General features: G+C 39.0%; 3 protein-coding genes across 10 annotated transcripts in view; 1 reads left to right on the forward strand and 2 right to left on the reverse strand.

Moving 5' to 3' along the window:
* Positions 1–83: 83 nt before the first annotated feature.
* slc15a1a (solute carrier family 15 member 1a) lies at positions 84–12,914 on the reverse strand. Its single transcript, XM_089001967.1, has 23 exons — positions 12,779–12,914; positions 12,668–12,714; positions 11,182–11,269; positions 10,965–11,106; positions 10,049–10,168; positions 9,829–9,928; positions 8,717–8,807; positions 8,525–8,608; positions 7,374–7,456; positions 7,188–7,274; positions 6,153–6,242; positions 5,616–5,660; positions 5,507–5,539; positions 5,199–5,287; positions 4,724–4,805; positions 4,457–4,576; positions 3,231–3,377; positions 3,106–3,152; positions 2,431–2,538; positions 2,230–2,341; positions 2,016–2,153; positions 844–951; positions 84–753 (listed from the first exon to the last, which is right to left on the reverse strand). Exons 1-23 carry the CDS (start codon positions 12,783–12,785, stop codon positions 523–525), a joined length of 2,199 nt encoding a protein of 732 aa, XP_088858093.1. The 5' UTR covers positions 12,786–12,914; the 3' UTR covers positions 84–522.
* Positions 11,725–12,444, forward strand: sdhaf3 (succinate dehydrogenase complex assembly factor 3). The gene is made up of 2 exons (XM_089001974.1): positions 11,725–11,818; positions 11,885–12,444. The coding sequence occupies exon 2, from the start codon at positions 11,896–11,898 to the stop codon at positions 12,262–12,264; it is 369 nt and encodes a 122-aa protein (XP_088858100.1). The 5' UTR covers positions 11,725–11,818; positions 11,885–11,895; the 3' UTR covers positions 12,265–12,444.
* A 991-nt stretch (positions 12,915–13,905) lies between the features above and the next one.
* Positions 13,906–16,882, reverse strand: part of LOC148894223 (dedicator of cytokinesis protein 9) — a 59,605-nt gene continuing 56,628 nt past the window's right edge. For 4 of the 8 annotated variants that reach the window (XM_089001962.1, XM_089001956.1, XM_089001961.1 and 1 more), the window contains 3 exons: positions 16,273–16,373; positions 16,061–16,199; positions 13,908–15,505 (listed from right to left, as the gene is read on the reverse strand). In XM_089001962.1, coding sequence (XP_088858088.1) covers positions 15,380–15,505; positions 16,061–16,199; positions 16,273–16,373 — 366 coding nt within the window. In that variant the 3' untranslated portion in view covers positions 13,908–15,379. Of the gene's footprint in view, positions 15,506–16,060; positions 16,200–16,272; positions 16,374–16,882 lie in introns of all 8 variants that reach the window. The other 4 variants (XM_089001953.1, XM_089001955.1, XM_089001954.1 and 1 more) reach the window with 2 other exon arrangements.

Genomic DNA, 16,882 nt, shown 5'->3' on the forward strand with positions numbered 1-16,882 from the left:
GAAGATCAGTGCGGTGTGCCGATGACGTCAGCACCCGTCAGTTACGTCACAGACGAACACAAATTATGATAAAAGTTCATGTTCGTGACATCTGGATAAAATTGTTTGAGCATTTACTTTATTCGTTATTCATGCAGTACACTAGTATGCTTTTTGTCCTTTCTCGAAAACCTGAAGTAGTGGGAAGTAACGAAAAACAAATACTTCATTTATTAGCTATCGATTAGCTAGCTGGCTAGCTTTCTATCTATTCGAATTATTTCCGGGTTGAGTGAACACTGGCGCGTGTAGCTGCCACTGCTCACCCGCAGAAAAACTTATCTTATAACTGTAAAGTGACCTTGAGAGTTTTGAAAGGTGCCAGAAAGCTTATAGACAGTAAATAGCTGGCTAGCTAGATAGATAGCCAGCTCGTTTGCTATATTATGTTACATAACTAAAGAAGACTATCAAAGTAGAACAGTGCATTTTAAACGGAAATAATAGTTTCAAGCATCATCACACAGTTTTGTTGTTTTCTTTTTACATTTGAGTTTGTTTGTTTTCATCTTTCTCGTGAGGACTCTGGATAAAGTCTCTGGGAAAGTTCCTCTTTTGTTTCAGTGCTCTGTCATCCTTGTCGTCATCCTTGTCGTTCTTTTTGAACTGGGCCTCAATTTCGGTGGGATCCATGTAGGTGTAAAAGTACGCCATGACGGAGAAGATGAAACAGACGGCGATCAGCAACGAGGCAAAGAGGACGTATTCCACCCACTTTCAAGATGGAGGAGGAAGAAGGCATTATTATCTCGTCACATGACTGCAATTTTTGGCTGTGGGATGAAATTCTCCATTTTGTTTTACCTGTAAGGGTATCTTGGCAAGCTCGGCCACGATCAAAACGATGAAATTGCCGATAGCGACAGTCAACAACCAGCCTGCTTGCAGCACCGCTTTCATGTTACTTGGCGCCTTGGAAACAACAATTAAAATATGGGTAGAAATAAACAACACAAATTAAACATATTTGTAGAAAATAGCTGATAATTTGAACTATGTTGTACAGTGATACCTTGGCTTACGAACTTAATTGGTTCCCAGGCAGAGTGTGTAAGGTGAAAAGTGTGTATCCCAAAAAAAAATCCCATAGGAAAGCATTAAAATGAGAATAATCCGTTCCAAGGTCCCATAAAACATAATTTTCTACTTTCTTTCTAATTACACAAAATACACCTTATTTTACGTATAATAAATGTGCTATGGTATTATAAATAAAGACTGTACTGTAAAATAAAGTCATTTTATTGACCTTTGTGATGGTCGTTGATGGCTTGATGGAATGGAGTGGCCGCTTTCATGAGCATTAAACACTTGATGAGGAACGTAGCCTTCTTCTTTCACCATCTTGAAGAATGATCCCTTGGAGGTGCTTTCTCTGCCATAATTGTGCGGGTTGTTTGTGGAGCCTGATTGATGGGATATTTTAACCTTGCAGTCTACACTCATGCCTTTGAACAATCAAAGTTGAAACGAGTCCAAATGTCACTGTTTTCTATCCATTTAGTCACTCTTTCTCTGTCGTCTGCCTGTCTCTTTAATGTTTAACCCACCTCCCCTAACTGCTGTGTTCTTGACCAATCACGTGGCTTTAACCGAAGACTGGGGGCGGGGAATAGAGGACAAAAACAAGCCGGCTGCCATTTTCTTGTTAGGAGAACGGGCTCACATCACTCATTGAGGCAGCTCCATGTGGATCCCGAAAAAAGTTTGTATGCCAAGGTAAAATTTTCATAAATTTAATGTTCGTAAACCGAAAAGTTTGTAAACCAAGGGGTTCGTAAACCGAGGATCACTGTATAGTATATCTTCCTCTGCTGGAAAAAAAAAATCCTTTGTGGCTTTGTGCCCTGAGTTGTTGCATTTTGGTGCCGTTGAACTATGTTGAGGTGAAATCAAGTCAAGTCTGCTTTTATAGTTAGTTAATTCTCCAATATCGACAAGTCACAAATACACGGTTCAATACAGAATGTTTTTACCTGTGAGTAGGAAAACTCCAGGCCCGTGACAGAAAACATGACTTCGCCCGCAGTAATAAAAAAGTACTGTGGGATCTGGAGGGCCATGTGAACCGAATTGGGCTTAATATCTTCCACTGCGCTAATTGACTCGTGACACTAACAAAAAAAAAAGAAAGAAAGAAAAATGAATACATTGAAATATGAATACACGTGAGAACATTTACAAACTGACAGAAGGCCCAAAGTTGAACGTGCTGTGGATCAGAAAAGTAGACGAACTTCCGAATCCAAATTCCCTCTTGTAGTCGCACGACTCCGACCCGCTCCTTATTGTGAATGTGGCGCTAAGAGATGCAGAATCATGCAATTTGTCCATTAGCGACATTATTAAGGTTGCCGTTGATGACGGTCTGTCAACTTTTGCTGTACTTACATTCCATTTTTAATCTGGGAATAGTTTGAATAATATTCCGGCTGGAGTGAAATGGGCTCAGCTCCAGTTATGGATACGTTTACTCCTGTGAACATTCCATTTATAAATCTGAAAAAATCAAATACAAATGAAAAACGCTATGGAAAATGATACCAATGGCGGACTGTCAAGGCTTACAAAGCCTTCTCTGCTGGCCTAAAAATATCTGAATCACGGACTGATGTTAATTATAGTTTGTCCATGAAATAATTCAAATTTGTATTTCAGCTTCCTTTTCCCTGTTGCGCCGCTTCCAAATACAGGTAACCTCCCACTTACGACCGAGTTCCGTTCCAAGCAAACGGCCGTAAATCGAAATGGTCGTAAGTCAAAATCCATTCAAAATTTATAATAGAGACTCAGAGGCTAAATGACACACAAACTCCCCCCCCCCCCCTCTGGTTCTATCACGCAGTCGATTGCTATGAGATTTAGTGTTAAAGTCATTTTCAAGACGGACTTTTCAAGAAAAAAAATGGACATTATTCAGAAAGATCGGAGTTATTTCCTGGCTAATGGTCGCCTCTGGTGGATTTGTAGTAAAGCACACCACACTTGTCTTCAATCTGGATTGATTCAGACATAGCATCACTGAAGGCCTAGCGATGACTGACACAAAAATGACACGTCACGCACCTGACGGCGTTGTTTCCTTGCTGCGGCTTCCCCTTCAGGTCCTCAGTCTAACAAACACAAAGTGAATGTTTATCTGCTACGCCCCCTAGAGGCGCTTTGACGCAATTGAATTGCATGGAACTCACCATCAGCCACTCTCGCGAGATGTTTGCGGGAAGCAAAAGTGTCTGTCGCACTCCTTCGGTTAAAAAGAGTGTTCTTGTCACTCCTACGCGACCCTCCACGGTCACATTGATTACTTGATCTCCAAATGGGAAATACTGCTCACTGGCCTGCCACACACACACACACACACACACACACACACACACACGAAATATAAAAGTCTTGGAATGTGCTCAATAGCTATCTATTAGTTTTCTTTTAGCTAGCTAGCTAACTTGATCTATTTGAGTTATTCCCGATTAAACGCGGTCACCGTTGCTGGCTACCTAGCTAGCTATTTCCTATCAGCTGTCTAACTAGCTAGCTAGCTAGCAGTTTATTAGTTTTCTATTAGCTAGCTTGCTAACTTGATCTATTTGAGTTATTCCCGGCTGAACGGGTTCACAGGTTGCTGCCTACCTAGCTAGCTATCTATTTGCTATTGATTAGTCATCTAACTAGCTATCTATCTATTAGTTATCTATTAGCTAGCTTGCTAACTTGATCTATTTGAGTTATTCCCGGTTGAGTGAATGCTGGCGCATGTGGCCGCCGCTGCTCACCCACAGAAAAACTGATCCTGTGACTGTAAAGTGACCTTGAGTTTTGAAATGCGGTTGTAAATGAAATGTATTATTATTATTAATTATTATTATGATTATTAATTATGATGATGATTATCAATTTTTTTGATTCAAGATGGCGACTTCCTGTTCAATGGAACTTGTCATGTAATGTGAGGTTATAATAATAATAATAATAATAATAATAATAATAATACATTTCATTTACAAGCGCCTTTCAAAACTCTCAAGGTCACTTTACAGTCAGAGGAAGTTTTTCCGTGGGTGAGCGGCAGCCAGACGCGCTAGCGTTCACCCAACTCTGAATAACTCAAATAAAAAGCTAACTAGCTATTAGATAGCTAACAGATAGCCAGCCATCTAGCTAATAGTCAGCCAGCCAGCTAGCTAATAGACAGCCAGCTAACAAGCGAGCCAGCTAATAGATAGCCAGCCAGCTGGATGGATAGCTAATAGATAGTTAGCCAGCTAGCTAATAGATAAAAAAGTGAGCCCTAAAATATGTTTATAAGGATGGTCATGTGTGGTTAAAAAATAAATAAGAATAAACACAGTGGTTGTACATTTGTGTGAATAGAGAGCCATTTTTCATGTAATTTTCAAGAGATAATGTCATGACATACCTGATTTGGAGGGATCTCCAGCTGCACATTGACAGGCAGTTTGACTTGAAGTGTTTCAGCCCCCATGTTTAATAATTTCAACTGACTCTGTGATGCTGATGGGAATGTGGGCAGTGATTTCTTAAAATAAAAAAAAAAGCAATCGAGGTCATTTTACTGGTTTTGTTTACCACTGTGCTACTTTTTTATTTTCACGGGCCACAAAACAAGTCGCGTCTCATACACATTTTAAAACAACGTCAAAACACATCCTTCGCCGATACTTACGTCAATTTCAACCTGAACCAGAGCGGCGCAGACGAAGGCCAACGCCGCCAGAAACATCCCCACCGTCATTCTTTTCAGAGGCCTAATCAAGAAAATAACATTGTGATCCTTTAATGAGGAGTACAGTGGGACCTTGGCTTACGAACTTAATTGGTTCCCAGACAGAGTGTGTAAGGCGAAAAGTGTCTATCCCAAAAATTAATTTCCCATAGGAAACCATTAAAATGAGAATAATCTGTTCCCAGGTCTCCTTAAAACATCATTTTCTACTTTTTAATTTTCTAAGCCTTACCCACACTTTCTGGGAACCAATTAAATTAAAAAAACCGAGGTTTCACTGTATTTTTAAACGCCTGTATCTAATGTCCACAGCAATATACGACCATCTGTCAGTCTTCCAGTCTCTGTATTTCTAGTCCAACCTGCTAATGGTACGATCCCAATTTTATTTGCAAGCAAATCTTTAGTTACTCACGTGAAATTGAGGCCACATTTTTGGATGAGAGGGTAGATAAGACTGTCCATGATGGGCACCAGGGTCAAGATCAAGATGGGGTTAACAGTCTTTTAAAATGACAGATTTAGAGTGAAACTGGTGCAATACGTACACACACGCACGCACACACACACACACACACACACACACACACACACACACACACACACACACACACACACACACACACACACACACACACACACACACACACACACACACACACACACACACACACACACACACACACACACACATCATGATTCAACACTTGACTTCAGGCCTACCTGCATCTGATCGGGCTGGATGACGAGAGCTCCCTGTGGATTACACGTAGTTTAGTAAATGCAATACACACACATTTTTGCCTCGTCACCATTAAAATGGTCAACTTACAAAATTTCCATCCATAGTAGTGGCCTGCAAAGTCCACCTGGAACCCTTCAAAATAAAATATAAATAAAAAAGTGTTTGGAAGTGGCTGTAACCTAACGGATGGTGCAATGTTTAAACATCTTTTGCTCAAGTGAATGTTTTGACCATATTGCAAATTTAAAATAAAATAATACTAATAATAATAAGAATAAGAATACCAACAACAACAATAAAAACAAAAACAATAATAAAAAATAAAAAATAAAATAAAATAAAATAAAATAAAATAAAATAAAAATAACAACAATAACAATACTACTACTACTACTACTACTACTACTACTACTAATAATAATAATAAAAAAAAAATAATAATAATAATGATAATAATAATAATAGTAATAGATTTCACTTTAAGCACCTTTCAAAGCTCTCAAGGACACTTTACAGTCACAGACAATCATAGGTACGATAATAATCACAAATAGAATACAATAAATAAAATCAACATTCAACATTTTTTAATTGGATGAAAGTTAAAAAAAAAGTGTCAAATACCTTCTGGTCAAACAGAGTCCAAAACATTGGTAGTGGAATGTAGAGGAAGAGCACTTTCAGCACCATTTTGATTTGAGCGATAAGCAGCTTCTGCAAAGGAAAGGAAGAAAGAAAGAATCAAGAGATTAAAAATAAACCACTGCTGATAAAAAATATTGCCATTAATAACTCATTCACTGCCTTTCACAAAATTATTCGGGAATTGACATAGAGCGTCATTCTTGAATTTTTTTTTTTTTTTGCTTGGGTGCAGATAAAGCGCTGGTCATGGCCTCTGGCAATGTTTTTTCACAAGGGGGCAGCATTTGCCTTTTTTCCATGTTAGCACTTTGTTGTTAAAACGCTATATAAACCAATATGTATGTATTGCATTGTATTTTGGACAGCCGCCCTCATTTCAAGCTCAGATAACTCCAGACCCGTACAACTTAGGAATTAACTCTTTTTTCCTGATGAAATAATAATAATAATAATAATAATTTTGATTTATTATTAGTCTCGCAGTGGAGAAATCTACATTTCACATTCCATTTTGAATAATAATAATAATAATAATAATAATAATATATTTAATTATTAATTTATAAGCGCCTTTCAAATCTCTCAAGGTCACTTTACAGTCACAGGAGAAGTTTTTCTGCGGGTGAGCAGCGGCAGCCACACCCGCCAGCGTTCACCCAACCCGGAAGTAACTCAAATAGATAGAAAGCTTTCTAGCTAGGCAATCGTTAGCCAACAGATACCTAGCTAGCTAGCCAGCCAGATAGTGAATAGATAGCTAGCTAAATAGCTAGCGAGCCAGCCAGATAGCTAGCTAGCCAGCCAGAGCTAATAGATAGCAAATAGCTAGCAAATGATAATGAATATGTACGCTGTATTGAATGTTTATGTCGTCCTAAAACTCCATATTCTATGGGTCGTGGAATTCAAGGGACCATGACAAAAACCCTGGCACTGGAGTGGACACACTTTTGCACACGTCTGGCAGTGAATGAGTTAAAACTTGCCGATTGGGACAAGTGAAGCCAACCTTACGTCATACTTGTCCTCTGCCCAATCCATCCAGTGTTGCCTCTTGGGATATCTCCGGCTTCGGTGCCTGTAGCGGTTTTTCATGGCAAACTGAGAGCGAATCAAACAAAAGAAACAAAACAATGTCAGAGGACAGACACCTGAGGAATCCCCACCATCCACGCTCCCCAAAACAAAACACAGACTTACACCGATGCATCGGCAAACATCCATCATGATGTTTCCTTGGGGCTCGGCTTTGTAGTACATGCCACTGCCGACGATGAACACCACTGTGCCGGTCACATTATTATCATTATTATTATTAATCATAATAATAATTGGATTGAATTGGATTAGCCTTTATTAGTCTCGCAGTGGAGAAATGTACATTTCACAGCAGCAAAGTGATAATCCATTTCATTTCTAAACGCCTTTCAAAACTCTCAAGGTCACTTTACAGTGACAGGTTTTTTTTCTGTGGGTGAGCAGCGGCAGCCACACGCGCCAGAATTCACTCAACCCGGAATAATTCAAAGAGATAGAAAGCTAGCTAGTTGGCTAATAGATAACGAACAGCCAGATATCTATCTAGCTGGCTACCTAGCTAGATAACTATTTGCTATCTATTAGCTATCTCGCTAGCTAGCTAGCTAGCTAGCTATTATTATTATGCAGTTGGCTGAATCATCCATATATCCATTTATAGAAGGTGAGAAAGGCAATGACTACGTTCAGTTTTTTGCGTCTGTATTGGGCAGCATTTTCACAGCTCCGCATTGTTTAGCGGAATGGTGGGTGCTGTTGGACAGTCCGCGGCTGAAATGGATGCATGGCTTAAGGAGCCCGCGATAAGAAAAACGGAGCACTCATGTGAAACTGTCGCGGCTTGGAACTGAAGCGGATTTACATGGGACAGGAGATATGAGACAGGATTTTTTTTCCATCAATGGATGCTACAGCTTTTTGTTTGCTTTCAACATTTAGCTTGTAGCAGACGTGCACTTTTCACCGTGACTTCCCTGATTCACTGGTGAAAAGGACGTTTTGATCCTATTTTTCATCTAGATGTTGTAGATTCTAGAACTGCTTCATGCAACAACGAGAGTGCAGAAATTTTTGTTGTTGTTTTGACTTCAAAATGGTGCCGCGAGAGTGGCTAACTTTACAGCAGCTCCTATATTTTGTTTTTCTACTTCTTCCTTTCCTTTCCTCTTCCTTTCATAACTTTGCCGCTGTGAAATGTACATTTCGACACAGCGGGTCTAATAAAGGCTAATCCAATCCAATCCAGTTCAAAGATATTACAATACAATTCGACGCATTGGATTGGTCTGTACTGTCCAAAGAGATAAACATACCCAACGCGACCACCATGAGAGCAGCGGGGACCCCGAAAGCGAGGGGATAGCAACTCTGCTTGGTATGGATGCCACATTCTTGAGCTGACGCATAAAATATATGAAAATATATAAATATACACAGCTAGCCAGCTAATATTAAAATAGATCAAATCTATTTTAACCTTGCTTTTCTGTGTCAAACTTGCTTACCTCTCAAAATGGGAGTGATAATGGTTGACAAGAGGCTGCCTCCGTTGATGCACAAGTAAAACACAGAGAAAAAGGTCCGTCTTTGCTTCTCCTGCATTTGGGGTATTCAAAACATACAGCAGTGTTTGAAATAACGTCTGCCCGGAGGCCCGGGGCGTACAACTTTCAAAACGTCTCAGGCCTGGGTGGCCGACAACTTCTTCATGACAAAAGAAAACAGGGTTTTTTTTTCAAATCAAATGTTTTGTTTTATTCAATAAAGCAAAATCTACAAGCGAACCACTACAAGCAACGTGGACTCCTCTTTCTAAGCGTCTTTCAAAACTTTTAAGTACACTTTACAGTCACGGTATAGTCCGAAGCACAAAACAGGCTTCTGATTGGCTGCCGTGCCGAGTATGCAAATTGCCAAACAAAAAAAGAAATCTGCATTTAGTCTGAATATCTCTCGATTTATTTAACTAGCTAGCTAGCTAGCTATTTGCTATCTAGCTGGCTGGCTGGCTATCCAGCTAGCTATTGATAAACTATATAGCTATCTAGCTGGCTATCTATTCGCTATATAGCTATCTATTGGCTAGCTAGCTAGCTTTCTATCTATTTGAGTTACTTCCGGGTTGAGTGAACGCTGGCGCATGTGGCTGCCACTGCTCATTCACAAAAAAACATGTATCCTGTGACTGTAAAGTGACCTTGAGACTTTTGAAAGGCGCTTAGAAATGAAATGGATTATTATTATTATTATAAAAACAAAATTTGGCACCTTCTAATTGCTGTATTTTAATATTCAACCTTGTATTAATCTTCAATCTAATTATGCTTTTTTTTTGTTATTTAATATTTAAGTCCTGTTTAAATAGAAATTGATTGAAATTGTTATTTCGTATGATTATTATGATTATGATTATGATTATTATTATTATTATTATTAAAAAGGACCAACAATGAAAATGTCTACATTCTGTTGTTTTATAGTTGTTGGTGCTTGGGACGTCCAGGGGCGTCTATACACAACCATTGAACATTCGGCGGTCTGTTTTGGTTTCTACGCCTATTCCTTACCTCTATTACCCCAATGACATCATGTGTAATCAATAAAGTCATGTAGTCACCTGGTTGTCACTGAACTGGTCGCCACCAAATGCAGCCACGCAAGGTTTGATGCCCCCGGTGCCAAGAGCGATAAGGAAGAGGCCCACCATTGACATGACACTGGATGTCAACACAAAAAAAAAAATAATAATAATAATAAAATAATCATAAAGTGTTTCAAAACAAGTCATTGATTTCCACACTTGACATTAGAAACTTATTAATTGAGAGAAAACCCACACGTGAAAGGTCATGTTATCGGGCGTCCCGTCTTTGTTGCTGTCGGTGATGTCATGGATTGCGCTGACAGCCATGGCCACCTGACCCAGCGCGTAGACGATGGACAGGTAGATGATGGTTCTGGGGTGGACGCAGGGACAAATACATCATGTCAGTCTTTAATGCAAATACATAAATAAATAAATAAATAAATAAATAAATAAACGAACAAATGAATGAATGAATAAAAAAAAACATACATACATACATACATACATACATACATACATAAACACATAAATAATACACAAATAACTGACCCGACAATAAATAAACACACAAGTAAATGAAGAAACAAATAAATTTAAATAAATAAATAACTAAATACACAAGTAAATAAATAAATAAATAAATAAACGAATGAACAAACAAATGAATGAATGAACTAAAAAAATATATATATATAAAATAAATACACAAATAAAGAACCAGAAAATAAACAAATATAGAACTACAAAAATGCACAAATAAATAAATAAACATACAAAAAATAACCAGAAAATAAACACACAAATAAATAAATAAATAAACACAACTATAATAAACAAATAAATGAAAATAAAATAAACACACAAATAAAGAACCAGAAAATAAACAAATATAGAACTACATAAATGCATAATAAATAAATAAATAAACACACAAATAAATAATAAAGAAAGAAAATAAATAAAGACAACTAACTTTATCTAACTAACTAACTAACTAATTAACTAACTAAAAGGATTATTATCATTTTAAAAATGTATTTACTGCAGTAGTAGTTCAATCCAACCTTGGGGGTTTGCTGAATCGCTCTGTGGGGTTGGACCGAGCATCTCCCATGTCGGGTAAGACACCCAAGTGTGAAGAAAGAGAATCTGAGGCGGCCACTCACTTGAATTTCCCCAACCAGGAATCGGCCACGATGGCGCCCAAAATAGGAGTGAGGTAGCAGAGGGCAACAAAAGTATGGTAGATAGAAGTCGACATGTCATCGTCCCAGTGCAGAAAGTACTTAAAGTACAGCACCAGGACAGCTGTGAAGAAAGAAGCAAGGCAAAGTCAACAACGATTCCTGCAAATCAGCGCAAAATCGTGACATTTCTTCTCACCTCGCATGCCATAGTAGGAGAACCTCTCGCAGAACTCGTTGACCACAATGAAAAATATGCTAAGCGGGTAGCCGCAGACCGACACATCCTGCGCAAATGCACAAGGAGCAATCCTCAAGCCTTGTTCGGGTTATTTTCATCTTATTTGCTTCCTTCACAGCACAACTTCAAACTAACTTTGGTTCATGTGGTTAAGATGACATTTAAAATAATAATAATAATAATAATAATAATAATAATAATAATAATTTCATTTATAGGCGCCTTTCAAAACTCTCAAGGTCACTTTACAGTCACAGGATAAGTTTTGCAGTGGATGAGCAGTGGCAGCCACACGCTCCAGCATTCACCCAACCCGGAAATAACTCAAAAAGATAGAATAGAATACAAAAAAAGTCGGCTCCCATTTCTGGCTCCTAAGAACCGCTCTCTTCGTTAACGTCAGAAATCCGGCTCGTTCGCGAACGACACACTACTACTGTACAGGCATTTCCATATTGGCTCAAACGGGATACCGTAATAATCCATAATATCGCGAGATTTTGTATTTCCGTGTGTGATTCAAGAGCGCTAACCGACACCGTTTAGCTAACGTCCGCCAGAGACAAGGACGAGCTAAGTCATGATCATGTAACCGGTGCGTTTTATCGTTTGCTGCATTGACTTTTCTTTGAAATAAAAATATATATCGAATATTTTGTAGGTGTATCAACAATGGCTGCCGGCGCTCACGCCTCGAAAGTGTTTTCATTGTACAAAAGGATCCTCGTCCTGCATCGCTTCCTGCCGATGCATTTGCGAGCCCTCGGCGACAACTACGTCAAAGACGAATTCAGAAGACACAAAAACGCTTCGCACGAAGAAGTAAAAAACTTCATGGCGGAATGGCAAAACTACAAGAACACTCTGCAATCGCAAGTTCTGCGATCGGTCAAAGAAAAAAACGCTTCTTGGAATTTCGGAACCAATATTCCGATGGAGAAATTAAAAGACTTCCAAGATGAACAAATAGGACAACTGTACGAACTTCTGCTTGAATCCACCAAACCTAATAACCAGTTTAATATACAAGAGGACAAATAAATGAATAGAATACACACTATATTTGTTAATTTGTCATGTAGTACACGTTTTTCCAAATGTATTTATTTTGTACTTCGTACCCCGTAATCACGTGGCTACCTCACGTCAAACTGAACTCATTTATTGTTCATCTTTAAATTGCTCATATAATAATAATAAATTTCATTTCTAAGGTCACTTTAAAGTCACAGGATACGTTTTTTTCTGTGGGTGAGCAGCGGCAGCCACACGCAATAGCATTCACTCAACCCGGAATAACTCAGATAGAAACCTAGCGAGTTAGCTAATAGATAGTAAGCTAGCTAACTAATAGATAGCCATATTCCATGCTAAATGTAAAATGGCTCATTCATCATGATCTTATGAACATAAAGGTACAAATAAATGTTTTTTTTTTTTTTACCTTTCCTTGACTCTTCTTTCCTTTCTTTGTCTCCTTGAAATCTGTGCCTAAAATTAACACACATAATTATGAGTGATATGGAATAATAACTGTGGCTTTGACAAAACTCACCTGCCATCTTGCGTGTGTCACCAAGCTGCTTTCAATTGGGAGACCATTCACACTTAGAGTGAGCACAATGTTTCTTTCTTACCAATGCTTACTCGACATTCAGTTTGTTTTATTAGGGTGGGCGGTAGCATGATTTCATATCACTGATACCGAGTCCCTGACGCTTCCATAAAAAACATTCCCAACAAGACAATTTTGTGCCCAGCGTGTGAGTTGACACACACACACACCTGCGGAGAAATTAGTGTACAGTTGGACCTTGGCTTACGAACTGAATTCGTTCCCAGACAGTGTGTAAGGCAAAAAGTATGTATCCCAAAAATTAATTTCCCATAGGAACCCATTAAAATGAGAATAATCCGTTCCCAGGTCCCCATAAAACATAATTTCCTAATTATCTAAGCCTTAAAACGACACAAAATATACCTTATTTTAAGTATAATAAATGTGCTATGGTATTATAATTAAAGAAATAAACTGTACTATATAATAGTTGTTTTATCGACCTTTGTGATGGTCGTTAATGGCTTGATGGAATGGAGTGGCCGGGTTCATCAGCATTAAACACTTGATGAGGAACGTAGCCATCTTTTTTTCACCATCTTCAGGAATGATCCCTTGTAAGTGCTTTCTTTGCGATCATTTTACCTTGTTCCTCATCAATTGTGTTCTATTTAGCTGGGTTGATCGCTTTTTGCATCAAGTGTACAGATGACTTGTGCGGGTTATTTGTGGAGCCTGATTGATGGGAATTTTTACCTTGCAGTCTACACTCTGCTTTTGAACTATCAAAGTTGAAATGGGTCCAAATTTCACTGTTTTCTATCAATTTTCTCACCATTTCACATTTTTTTTTTTTTTTTCGTTTCAAGCTCTGTCATCTCCCTTTCGTGTGTGTGTTTTCTCACTCACTCTCGTCTGCCTGTCTCTTTGTTTAACCCCCCCGTCCCCACTGCTGGGTTCTTGACCAATCACGTGGCTTTAACCAAAGACTGGGGGCGGGGAATAGAGGACCAAAACAAGTCAGCCACCATTTTCTTGTTAGAAGAACGGGCTCGTTCGCGAACGACACATCACTCATTGTGTGTGTCCCGAAAAATAGTTTGTATGCCAAAGTAAAACGTTCAACGTAATGTTCGTAAACCGAGGTTTCACTGTATTTTATTTCAAGAATAAAAGAAAAGCAGCGGGGGAGGGGGGCGAACGTCAGCTTACAGCAGAACTGTGATTGGTGTTAAATACAAAAAAAGGTGTTCAAATATAAAAGAGAAATTCATTAGGATGAACAATAAAAGTTTCAAACAACCACCTCAAACTGCCGCTTGTAGTCGCAGTGTCAAGGTTCAGACTCTTCCACGCTTTGGCATTAAGCTAAAAAACAAACAAACATCTATACAGTGTATTGAGCTCTCCGCAATAACATCCTTTGCAAATATTGCACACGTTCCTTTTTCTTTTCCTATTTACACATTTTTGTTTGATGCAATGGCTTTGAATAGTCTTCAAAACTCCATGACAGTGAGGCGATTTCGTATTGGCTAACATACAGGAAGGCTAAAGTTGTAGAAATATAACATCATGTACAAAAGGTGACGCACATATGCTGAATATCATGTGTACAATAATAGTGAATTACAAAAGTGGACTGTACACACAGAAAAAAAAATGGAACGACAGGTAATTGATCAAAATGGACGCTTATGATGTCACGTGAGGATAAGCGTCCATGAAGAGAAACTTAAAAATGACATCCCATCATTTTGAGATATCATCCACAATTCCAGGCCTCCCTTCCTGCCCACCTTCTCTATAGTCGAGACTATTAAAGGACAACCGACACCATTTTTTTGTTTCCTAGCTGACATCAGAAAAACGTTTTATAGCATCTAAAATAGCCAAAACACGCGGTATGATATTTTTAGTCAAATGAAAAACACTAATTAAAGTGTCCCTAAACTGCCACAATATGAGCTCGAAACTGGGCAGATTCAGAAAGTCCCGCCCCCTTGTTCGTGACATCACACCAGGATACTCCCTCACAAACTGACTTGCTCCAGAATCAAAACAATGGCTTTATATTCGGAAGAGATGCTTACTCATCCAGTTATGAATATGATTCTAATAGTTCTGAAGAGGAAAGCATAAATGTTTGCAATCCATTAAAGGAGTCCTTCCGTATCAATTCGAGCCGTCAATGACAGCAATGTAGCGTCCCAGAAAATGCACAAGATGGCGCCCAAGCTCCGTTGGAAATGGGCTGATTTGTCTGCTGGGAATTTGTGTCAACTAGTATCAAATAGTAGTCTTGATGCAACACACAACAATTCACCATCGCGTTATTTATGTCGTTTTCCTTCAAATTTCGCCATCAAAACGACGTTTTCAGACCAAACAAAGTACCCAGAATGCATTGTGTGTTGCTTTTTCGGTCAGGGGCGTTCCCTCCATGACGTCACTTAGGGCATCGTCATCAACTTGAAAACAAGACTTCCTGAATATTCAGTGCGAGTGTCGGTTGTCCTTGAAGTGAGCAGCGACAACTGTTTACTCCATGCCTGCAGGGGGCGTCCTTGATGCTATATCTGCTAGCTTTTAGCTCCTTCATACCACAGAAGAAGAGCTGGGGATGCCCTGGATAGTGGCCCCCGTCGGAGTGCCACTGATGGCGTTGAAGATGTGAAGCGAGTCGGGAAGAGGGCTTTTCATGCTGTCTTCAACGGTGCTGATCTAGAAAGTAAAATCAAAATGGATACAGACAGACTCAATGAGAATGCAGATGATTTTTGGCGCTACGGCAGCTCGATCCCCCCAAAAAATAAAATAAAATTTAAAGCTCTTGTTTTCTTCTTGTGATGGGACGTGCTCACAAACAGAAGGCCGAGTGTCATTTGGGCGCGCCATATTAAAGGCATTATAAATGAAATCTATTATTATTATTACTGTATCTATTAGTTAGCTAGCTAGCTTTCTATCAATGATGGTTGATTATTATTATTATTATTATTATTATAAAATTGTTAATACCGTAGCAGTGCTCCCTCTAGGGGCGATATGAAGAAATGCACACATTTTGCACAAATTGTATGGGGGGGGGGGCAACTAAAGAGCCGAGAAATTTTTTGAATAATGAAATAATAATAATAAAAAACACACAAGATTTAAAATGGCATCATTACCATCCAATCTGCTCATGTCAGCATCAAGAGAAAACAGAAAATAGCGTTATCAACATGCGCGTTATATAACATTGCATTTTATTTTGGCGGGACATTTTGGACTCACTTGCTCGTTCATGATGATGGCGAGCTCTCGAGCTAAATCTCGATAATTGGCTTTCATCTCGTCGTGATATTCTTGCTGGTCTTCTTTAATGAGTCGCTCATTGATCCCCAGTCCGTAGCCGCAAGCCTCAACAAAATGTCTTAAGTGCCAAGACGACAAATATTAAAACATAATTCATAAAACGTGATCAAAGTTAACAGAAGAAATGTCACCTGAAAACTTCTTTCAGCTGTTTGACTTTGTTATCCGGATACTTCTTGGCGCTGGCGTTGTCCAGAAAAGCCCGAGCGTACGCTAGCGGTCCGGCATTCACCTGCATAAAAAGATGATATTTATCAGGCAATGAAAGCAACAACCACTAGTGACATTGAGGTTACAGAAAATGGAGGGATGGCTCGTTAAAAATACTACATCATATCGTCATATCACGACGCAACAAAGTGACAAAACACAAAAACAAAAAAACAAGCAAGGCGCGCGAGCACACTTAGCTAGCTCTCTATTAGCTATATATCTATCTAGCTGGCTAGCTATGGAGGTGGCTAGCTGTATATCTTTCTAGTTGGCTGGCAACCTACCAATTGGCTATCAATTAGCTACCTAGCTATGTAGCTGGCTAGCTGTATATCTTTCTAGTTGGCTGGCTATCTATCTAACTAGCTATCTATTGGCAATCTATTAGCGAGCTAGCTATGTACCTGGCTAGCTGTATATCTTTATAGTTGGCTGGCTAGCTATCCAGCTGGCTATCTATTGGCTATCAATTAGCTCGCTATGTAGCTGGCTAGCTGTATATCTTTCTAGTTGGCCGGCTAGCTAGCT

This window comes from Hippocampus bargibanti, linkage group LG08, assembly GCF_051943395.1.
Source record: "Hippocampus bargibanti isolate YZ-2025 linkage group LG08, ASM5194339v1, whole genome shotgun sequence".
Classification (NCBI taxonomy): Eukaryota; Metazoa; Chordata; class Actinopteri; order Syngnathiformes; family Syngnathidae; genus Hippocampus; species Hippocampus bargibanti.

Coding starts and splice junctions, on each gene's coding strand:
- slc15a1a (XM_089001967.1), bottom strand. Junction 8,609..8,716: donor TATCACTCCCATTTTGAGAG/GTAAGCAAGTTT, acceptor TTTATGCGTCAG/CTCAAGAATGTGGCATCCAT. Junction 7,457..8,524: donor TCTCATGGTGGTCGCGTTGG/GTATGTTTATCT, acceptor TGACCGGCACAG/TGGTGTTCATCGTCGGCAGT.
- sdhaf3 (XM_089001974.1), top strand. CDS start 11,896: ATGGCTGCCGGCGCTCACGCCTCGAAAGTGTTTTCATTGTACAAAAGG.